Source organism: Genypterus blacodes, unplaced genomic scaffold (genome assembly GCF_046128005.1).
Source record: "Genypterus blacodes isolate CSIRO-AG114 ecotype Tasmania unplaced genomic scaffold, CSIRO-AGI_Gbla_v1 ptg000489l_1, whole genome shotgun sequence".
NCBI classification, from domain to species: domain Eukaryota; kingdom Metazoa; phylum Chordata; class Actinopteri; order Ophidiiformes; family Ophidiidae; genus Genypterus; species Genypterus blacodes.
In genome coordinates, this window is record NW_027467248.1 from 7501 (window position 1) to 17500 (window position 10000).

Sequence of the window (10000 nt, forward strand, 5' to 3'; positions counted from 1 at the left end):
ACACACACACACACACACACACACACACACACACACACACAGTGCTCAGTAACAGAATGTGCTGGTTGAACTCTTATTGTTCTGACTTGGCGTGTTGCTCTCATGATGAGCTTTGTTCTCCACAAGTGAGTTTCCCCCTTCCTGCCCTTGAGCCAGGCACTAGGCTGGTTTGGTCTTGGTGGAGGCGAGTGTCTAAGTTCACACTTATGCAACATGTTAAGATGACAGCAGCAGTAAAGCTGAGAGATAAGAGGAGGAACCCTGCGTGACCCCAGGTCAATGTAAACACACACACACACACACACACACACACACACACACACACACACACACACACACACACACACACACACACACACAGAGAGAGGAAGTGATGGGCTTCTGTCTGTCCTGTCAGAACACAGTGATTGACCCAAAGAACGAGATGTCCTACACCATGTGGAAGGACGTCCCTGTCCCCTTCTTCATGTCTGTCTACTTCTACAACGTCCTCAACCCCAAGGAGATCCTGAAGGGAGAGAAGCCCATGCTGGAGCAGAGAGGACCGTATGTCTACAGGTACAGACACACACACACACACACACACACACACACACACACACACACACACACACACACACACACACACACACACACACACACACACACACACACACACACACACACACACAGGTACAGGCTCCAAACACACACACACACACACACACACACACGCCACACACACACACACACACACACACACACACACACACACACACACACACACACACACACACACACACACACACGCCACACACACACACACACACACACACACACTCTTATGGATCCATGATACTAAGCGTCTCCATCACACTCTGGTCTCTGGTCTCACCCTCGTCTTCTTCAGCTTCACTCAGATTGAATCAGATGTTTTGGAACACTGTGTGCTCTGGATTCTGTAGGGTTCTGTCCATCTGATGCATAAACGTACAGAATCCATATGTGACGGCAGGGGGCGGGGGGGGGTACACTCTGTGTGTGTGTGTGTGTGTGTGTGTGTGTGTGTGTGTGTGTGTGTGTGTGTGTGTGTGTCTCTGCTGTGTTGCAGTGAAATGTGTAGAAACAGAAACACTTAAACATCTACTCAACCTGTGGAGATCAAAGAGGCTCAGGACCGCAAGCTGCTGGATCCCTGACCCACTTCTTAAATCTGGGTCACTGTGTGGCTGTACCCCCCCCCCCCCACACACACACACCAGTATGGTTACGTAACAAACAGAGACCTCATACAGAATCCAAAGCGACACAGGCAGAGCACACAATGTTCCAAAACATCAGACCCTCTGTGGATGCTCCCCTCTGAGGACGCGCCCCTCTGTGGACGCGGCCCTCTGAGGACACGCCCCTCTGTGGACGCGGCCCTCTGAGGACACGCCCCTCTGAGGACGCGCCCCTCTGTGGACGCGCCCCTCTGTGGACACGCCCCTCTGAGGACGCGCCCCTCTGTGGACCCGCCCTCTGTGGACACGCCCCTCTGTGGACACGCCCCTCTGTGGACACACCCCTATGAGGACACGCCCCTCTGTGGACACGCCCCTCTGAGGACACGCCTCCTCACACTGCGTTTGTTTCAGGAAGCGTCTTCAGAAGGAGAACGTGACGTTCCATCCTAACAGCACGGTGTCCTACAGAGAGTATCGCTCCTACTTCTTTGAGCCGTCCATGTCTGTGGGGAACGAGTCTGACGTGGTCACCATCCCCAACATGCTGGTGCTGGTGAGACGCTCTCTTCCTACCACACAGACGCCGGCCCGGACGCTCTGGCTCTGCTCGCTCACGCCCGCTCTGTCTGTCCTCAGGGAGCGGCGGTGATGATGGAGAAGTTGCCGTTCCCGGTGCGTATGATGATCAGCGCCACCTTCAAGACCTTCAAAGAGGGGCCCTTCCTCACCAAGCCTGTGGGCGAGCTGATGTGGGGCTACGAGAGCGGCCTGGTCGACTTCCTCAACAAGTACCTGCCCGGCATGCTGCCCTCCTCGGGGAAGTTCGGCCTCTTCGCTGAGGTGAGTGCGTCATGTGTTGTGCGTTGTGTGCGGTGAGGGCGTTTGGACGTTGTTGACTTCATGTTTGTGTTCAGTTCAACAACTCAGACAGCGGCCTGTTCACCATCTTCACCGGGCAAGACGACATCAGGAACGTCCACAAGGTCGACTCCTGGAACGGCCTGAAGCAGGTGAGACCTCCACCGCACCTGAGCTCCACAAGGTCCACAAGGTCCACAAGGTCCACAAGGTCCACAAGGTCCACAGGGTCCACAGGGTCCACAGGGTCCACAGGGTCCACAGGGTCCAGACCTCAACAGCCAAACACGACTTTGTCCGTTTCTCCTCTTCTTGAGCCGCTCTGTCTCTTCTGCTTCAGCTGAGCTACTGGCGGACGCCTCAGTGTAACATGATCAATGGAACAGCTGGCCAGATGTGGCCTCCATTCATGACCAAGGAGAGCACGCTGCCCTTCTACAGCCCCGACGCCTGCAGGTGACACACACACACACACACACACACACACACACACACACACACACACACACACACACACACACACACACACACACTGTCCCCAGATATTTTGTTTTCACCCCCTCCCTTCCCCCTGACTATTGTGATGCCTCTGCCACTTTTGCGTTGCTAAACAGGGATATTACAGGAATGAGTTAATGTATGACAGTCTGCATCCAGCTCTTCACACATACCTGTACTGGTGTGTGTGTGTGTGTGTGTGTGTGTGTGTGTGTGTGTGTGTGTGTCAGGTCCATGGAGCTGGTGTATCAGAGCTCTGGGGAGATGGAGGGGATCCCTCTGTACCGCTTCGTAGCATCTAAGACTCTGTTTGCTAACGGGACGGACTACGCTCCCAACCAAGGCTTCTGTCCCTGCAGACAGTCTGGACTCCTGAACGTCAGCAGCTGCAGACACAGTGAGTGCACACGTATGTTCATCTGCATGTGTGTTCAGACTGATGATGAGCGACCTGTGACCTGTGACCTGTGACCTGTGACCTGCACGTGGCTCCTTCGTCCCCATGGAGACATTTTGATGGACGGGGACAGACAGATGAGACTGCAGTGCGCCGTCAGAGTCAGGATCGCCAGAGCAACGAGCCAACAAACCTTCCTGAGGACCAAACGGTTGATTTAGGTGAAGAACAACCTGAGGTCAACCAGCTGACCTTCTTTCTTTCTTTCCACAGAATCTCCTGTCTTCATCTCACAGCCACATTTCTTCAACGCCGATCCGGTGCTGCTCGACTTCGTGCAGGGCCTGAGTCCTAACGAGGAAGAACACGGACTCTTCATCGACATTCACCCAGTGAGTCTGCACACACACACACACACACACACACACACACACACACACACACAGTCTCTTAATCTTATCTGAGGAGCTCAGGTCAGACTCCAGCTCGTATCTCAGCTCCACGTTTTCGGCCTCGTTGTATAACAGCGATTGCACTCCAATGACATTGCTGACACACACACACACACACACACACACACACACACACACACACACACACACACAGTCCCTTCTTAGATTGGTCAGTGTGACTCAGTGAGTTTTTACCGACACTACTCTCCATGTGTATCACGTTGATTGATTGATTGATTGATTGATTGATTGATTGATTGATTGATTGATTGGCTGTGGTTCCATGCTACGTGCGAGCTCAGTCAATTTCCACATGTCAGCTGCGACATCTGAACAGTAGAAGAAGCTGGTGAGACCTGCACACATTACAGGAACGAGTCAATCGATGGCCCGATGCAGAGTTGCGTGACGTGTAAGCGTGTTAGCGTGTGAACGCAGAGCTGCGGAGCTTCAGGCTGTGTTTGCTTGAATAGGAGGATGTGGCGTTTCCTCTGCGTGAAGTCGTCTCTGTGGAGGAAGCCTCTTAGTGTTTCCTGTCACTGCCTCGGACCTGTGGGGCCGAGCGTGGGACCGAGACTCGAGTCACACGACCCAACAGGTGAACATCAGTCCGGTTCATCGTGTTTCACTCTTTGGAGTCGTTACGTCACCACGACACGCCAGAGGCCGGAGAGGACGAGACGCCACAAGAAGCCTCGAGGTTGCGGCATCGCCGTGAGGGCGGGGTGAGGGTGAGGGCGGCTGATGGTGACAGACAGGTGGCGGCCTTGATGGCCTGTTGATGGCCTGTTGATGGCCTCGTGTGTGTGTGTAGCTCTGTTATCATCACAGCTGATAATGAGATGCTGAGCGTTGCGTCAGAGCGTAAACAGAAGATAAGACAGAGCAGCGTTACTCCAGAGCCCGTCCCCGCCACATAAAGCTCTGCCAGAGCGGCTGATAAGCTAATTGGAAATTGCTGTGTTTGTCTTCATAAACGTTTTACGGCTCCTGAAGGGCGTGAAGCTGAGAGCAAGGAGAGGAGCTCAGGCTTCCACATACATGTGGCGTGTTTGAGCGTGTTTGAGCGTGTAGCCGCTCTCTGCTGGCGTCCTGACATGACCTCCTGGGTCTCCATGGCCTCATGTAGCTCTTCACCCTCTGGACTTCCTGTAAGTGTAGTGGGCAACAAAGCAAAAGGTCTTCTTCCTGTTTTGCAGCAGCAAGGTGAAGCGCTGGGAGGGAGCCAGGATATCCTGACTTTGTTTGGTCTTAATGGCATCGAGTCAATCGGCCAGATAAAGGTGGTTGCCCTGCGGGGCTTCAGATGTTTGACTCCTGTCTTTGTGTGTGTGCAGCAAACAGGCGTCCCCCTGAACGTGTCCATCCGTCTGCAGCTCAACCTCTACATGAAGAGCGTCTCAGGAATCACGTAAGAGCATCAAACATCAAACGCTCCTCCTGCTCCTCCTGCTCTTCCTGACATTCCTGCTGTCCCGTTGGAGTTTGAGTTGTGGATTTGTTTTTTTAGAGAAACTGGGAAGATTTCTGAGGTGGTGATGCCCATGATCTGGTTTGGAGAGGTGAGTAAGAAGAGAAGGAGGAGGTGGGATGATGAAGGTCTGAACGCTCATTACATAAACCACTGAATCCTCTCTCTCTCTCTCTCTGTCTCTGCCTCTCTCTCTCTGTCACACACACACACCCACACACACAGAGTGGGTACATCGATGGCCCCATCCTGAAGACCTTCCACACTAACCTGGTTGTCCTTCCTGCTGTGATGGAGTACATGCAGTACGGCTTCATCGCCCTCGGCCTGATCACCATCATCATCGCTGCCCTGGTTCATTATAAACTGAAGGTAGTGTGTGTGTGTGTGTGTGTGTGTGTGTGTGTGTGTGTGTGTGTGTGTGTGTGTGTGTGTGTGTGTGTGTGTGTGTGTGTGTGTGTGTGTGTGTGTGTCCGTCCTCACCTGCATGGAGCATGTTCTCTACACACAGGCATGGATGAAGTCTCTGTGTGTTTGCATGATTGCAGCTGTGTAGCATCACTGCACTCTGAACCTGAACCCACCAATCACAGCTCCGCCCCTAAAGGGGGCCGGAGACCTCAAACTGACCAAAGAGTGTTGAGTGTTGAGTGACAGCTGTGCTCTTCAGTTTAAGCTCTGACAGGTCAGAGGTCACCTGCTGCTCTGATGAACTCTGGGCTTTGTGAAACCATCAAGAGGTTATCAAATGTGTGTCCATGATCTTCCTCACGTCTGAACTCAGCCGCTGTATTCACCATGACAACATACAGAGGGGTCAGGGTCAAAGGTCAGGGGTCAACATGTTAGTCTGTCACTAAGCTTCTGTCTCCATGTAGAGGAGCTTTAGCGGCTCTAACACCTGATCATGGATCCATCAGGGTCCATCAGAGACCTACAGACCTGAAGAGGAGAAGGAGAACATCTACACACACACACACACACAGAGGAACAGAGTTCAGACGTGAGGAAGAGGAAGATGAAGATCAGTTTGAAAGAATCGCTTTCATGTAGATTTTGATCAGCAAAGTGAATTTTGCCAAATAATGGTGGTAAAGTTCAAATCAACTCTTTGGCACGGCGGTGATGCTGCATGATTTTCTCCTTTGATTTGAGACGACAAACTTTAGACCTGAACTGAAGACACGCCTCTAAATCTACAGCCACATATCAGACTGATCACACGTGTGCATGTCAGTCGTATGATCAGTCACACACACACACACACACACACACACACACACACACACACACACACACACACACACACACACACACACACACACACACACACACACACGATGATGATGAGAAAGACATGTTCTGCTGGTGAAGATAGTAAACAAACGATCTCAATCTCAGTCCTGTGCCTCAGCAGCTGATTGGCCGCTCAGAGAAACTGTATGTGATCATGTGATCCAGTGGCATGTTCTCCGTTACTGCATGGAACCCCCCCCACACACACACACACACACTGATCTAACGCCCTGCCATCTCACTTCCTTCTCGATGACACTGTGATTGGCTGATGTGTTAAACACAGTTTGGTCGTCTTTTAGGCCTCGGATAGAGAACACACACCCTCAACGGCCCAGGACAAATATATGACTAAAGCAGGTGGGTCACACACACACACACACACACACACACACACACACACACACAAACACACACACAGATGATGTCACCACGCTCCTCTGAGGAACTTCTTTCATGTTTGTGTCCATGTGACCTTTGACCTTTAGTGGGGAGGTCCAGAGAGCAGACCTGCAGCTCTGTTTGCTGCTCTGCCTCTCTGTGCAGCTCTATCTCTGGGTGAGAGGAGCTTGATGCTCTGCTGAGGGAGTTTCTCTGGGTTACCACAGTAACTACCCCCTTTCCTCTGCTCAGTACTACAGCGCCGCTCAGTGGACAGTCTGGGTTATTGTCTTTATTTCAGGGAACCTGGAGGTCCCCTTATTCATTAAGGTTTTTTATTCAGTTTATAGTGATCGTTCCTATTTTAGTTAAACGATGTAAAAGCTGCCACTGGATTGGTCGGCTCGGGGAGGAAGTGGTTAAACAGTCAGCTGTTTGTAGTCAGAATGCTCTAACACGTCTCTCCTCTGCTGCAGACAAGTGAGCGTCCCGGCGATGCTTCACCTGATGGAAACGTGAGGACGACCAATGAGAAAGCCCCTCTACTGCCAGAAGACATGAACTGACACACACACACACACACACACGCTCGTGCCCCGGCTCCATTGATTCCACTCCAGTGACTGAACAGTTATCACCTGGACACACGGTGCTCTGATCCTTTAGCGTGACGTCAGGATGTGACGTCTCCTTTACCTTTGTATGGTATTCATCAAATACGTTTCTATTTAGGCGGTGCCACTGTCAGGCTGTCAGGGGTTAAAGTGGGAGAAACACAAAGAAGTCCTTGATGGGCGGAGCAAAGCAGCGGTTGGAGTCGCAGTATGAAACTCGTCAGCAGACGGTGGATTTGTTGCTCCTGCAACCAAAGACAAAGACGGTCAACTCAGACCAGACGCTTCTCTAAGCCACACCCACAACCCAGAGTCACGCCCATAACCCAGCCAGAGCCACGCCCACAACCCAGCTAGTAGCAGCAGAGCGCTGATGTGCCACATGTTCACTCCCCCGCCTACACACAGACACACACACATGTAAATATTAAAAATTATTTTGCTATAATTGTACAAAAAAGTAATCGTTGAAATGTTGAATGTGATGAAGAATCACAGAAGCTGAGCCACAGTGCAGAGGACAGTGTGACGCAATCATCAGTGAGGACGACGACCTGACTCACATGAAGGCAACACATCATCATCATCATCATCACTTTATCCAGCCAACATCTCAGGGAGCTTGCGTTTGGGAACCGGAGGGTTGCCGGTTCGAGTCCCTGCCGAGGTGCCCCTGAGCAAGGCACCGAACCCTCAATTGCTCCCTTGTAATGTAATGTAATGATTCTAAATCTCTTTGTTGGTAATCGTGTCAATTGTGTTCAATCTATACACACACACACACACACACACAGGACAAGGCCACTTTGTATCGTTTGATTCCTTTAACACTTCATCCGGAGCAGGTGATCACTATGGTGATGATCACTATGGTGATTATTTACTGTGACTTTTACAAGAAATGTTTGTTCTCATCAAGGGAACCAACGTCTGTCGGACTGTGAACTCGTTTACACTCAGTGTGCCTGAAGACCACCTGACCTCCAGGGCGTCGTATCTCATGCTGCTCTGTGGAGCCAACAGCTCCAGATTACCATCGCTCTCTCTGTCTGGGGAAATGAATTGTGAGAAACTTGGAGGTAATAAATGTGCCTTTGGTTTAACTGCTGTTCCAGTTCATCTGTACACACACACACACACACACACACACACACACACACACACACACACACACACACACTGAAGCCTGGCTGGCCTGGTGTGTGTGTGTGTGTGTGTGCACGCCCCTGTACCGCGTCCTTACCACAGCTTTTGTTGTTGATCCCCCTCCGTTCCATGATGTGAACTTAGGCTCACAATGTGCAGCAGTCCTCATCATCTCAGAGCCAGCAGGCGGCGCTGTGGAGCTCTGATCTCCCACATGAAGGCATCCTGTGCTTTGTTCTCATGAATGAAAAGATCCACACACAATCAATCAAACACAAACTCTCGATTCTTAATTTATTCTATTCCTTTGTTTCTCACATAAATCTGCACTTTAACACTTTAACACCAATAACAGCAGAGTTTCTACACTTATCTCTTCATTCAACACTAAGACTACACAAACTAACCCTGTGTGTTACAGAAGCTTACAGCAGGTCCACATGTTTACACTCTACACATCTGTCCGTCTGGGATTAAGGCAACATGAGCTCAGAGTCAGGACGGAACTCTGGGGAAGCCACGCCCCCAACAAACGGCTGAACAAAGTCAGTAACAGTGCGATGACATCATCACAGCTGATCTCAGAGTCATGTTTTTATATCTCTTCATGTAAACTTCATTAGATTTCTCATTGGATCATCTGTCTGATCGTGACCCAAACAAACATCAACATCAGAAATCACATCCTGGCAACCGTCACTGTGGGGGCGGAGCTACAGGAAGTGTAATAATGTTGTTGTTTTCACTTCTAAAGTTTTCTTTGAGTTGTTGATCGGTTTGAAGCAGCAGGAGACTGACAGCAGAGAATACAGAGAGTGACAGCACATAGAGTGACAGTACTGAGAGTGACAGCACAGAGAGTGACAGTACTGAGGGTGACAGGGCTAAGAGTGACAGTGCTGAGAGTGACAGCACAGAGAGTGATAGTACTGAGAGTGACAGCACATAGAGTGACAGTACTGAGAGTGACAGCACAGAGAGTGACAGCACAGAGAGTGACAGTACTGAGAGTGACAGCACAGAGAGTGACAGTACTGAGGGTGACAGGGCTAAGAGTGACAGTGCTGAGAGTGACAGCACAGAGAGTGACAGTACTGAGAGTGACAGCACATAGAGTGACAGTACTGAGGGTGACAGGGCTGAGAGTGACAGTGCTGAGAGTGACAGGGCTGAGAGTGACAGTACTGAGAGTGACAGCACAGAGAGTGACAGTACTGAGGGTGACAGGGCTAAGAGTGACAGTGCTGAGAGTGACAGCACAGAGAGTGACAGTACTGAGGGTGACAGGGCTGAGAGTGACAGTACTGAGAGTGACAGCACAGAGAGTGACAGAACTGAGAGTGACAGGGCTGAGAGTGACAGTACTGAGAGTGACAGCACAGAGAGTGACAGTACTGAGAGTGACACAGTACTTATCTCTCTTTTTGCTCTAAATGACCTTCTCCTACACGTCTGCACTGTAAAAACAAACCAAATCTACCTACAGCTAAAAACTAAATGGTGAGAACACATCAAGCATACATGTAAATGTGTCAAAGGTCTGTTGGCGTGTTTATGAAGCTCAGTAAGCGTGTGTGTGTCTGGACGGGGTGGTGTTCCAGCCTGTGTGTGTGTCGGGGGGGTGCAGCAGGTCGCCGTAGGGCACGTGGAGCTTCAGCACACAGTACCTGCGGTCACGCTCG

At 50.9% G+C, this 10000-nt stretch overlaps 2 protein-coding genes across 7 annotated transcripts in view; one reads left to right on the plus strand and one right to left on the minus strand.

The window, feature by feature from the left end:
• The window catches only part of scarb1 (scavenger receptor class B, member 1), a 9418-nt gene extending 1143 nt beyond the window's left edge, over nucleotides 1-8275 (plus strand). For 2 of the 3 annotated variants that reach the window (XM_076139959.1, XM_076139957.1), the window contains exons 2-12: nucleotides 398-558; nucleotides 1617-1758; nucleotides 1842-2045; nucleotides 2120-2215; nucleotides 2404-2519; nucleotides 2792-2958; nucleotides 3232-3350; nucleotides 4748-4821; nucleotides 4921-4972; nucleotides 5107-5253; nucleotides 7035-8275. In XM_076139959.1, coding sequence (XP_075996074.1) covers nucleotides 398-558; nucleotides 1617-1758; nucleotides 1842-2045; nucleotides 2120-2215; nucleotides 2404-2519; nucleotides 2792-2958; nucleotides 3232-3350; nucleotides 4748-4821; nucleotides 4921-4972; nucleotides 5107-5253; nucleotides 7035-7124 — 1368 coding nt within the window. In that variant the 3' untranslated portion in view covers nucleotides 7125-8275. Of the gene's footprint in view, nucleotides 1-397; nucleotides 559-1616; nucleotides 1759-1841; nucleotides 2046-2119; nucleotides 2216-2403; nucleotides 2520-2791; nucleotides 2959-3231; nucleotides 3351-4747; nucleotides 4822-4920; nucleotides 4973-5106; nucleotides 5254-6479; nucleotides 6538-7034 lie in introns of all 3 variants that reach the window. The other variant, XM_076139960.1, reaches the window with a different exon arrangement.
• A 323-nt stretch (nucleotides 8276-8598) lies between these two features.
• Nucleotides 8599-10000, minus strand: part of slc4a5b (solute carrier family 4 member 5b) — a 10283-nt gene continuing 8881 nt past the window's right edge. For all 4 annotated transcript variants that reach the window (XM_076139951.1, XM_076139953.1, XM_076139952.1 and 1 more), the window contains one exon: nucleotides 8599-10000. This exon is cut by the window's right edge and continues 38 nt beyond it. The gene's annotated coding sequence lies outside the window, so the exon portion shown is untranslated.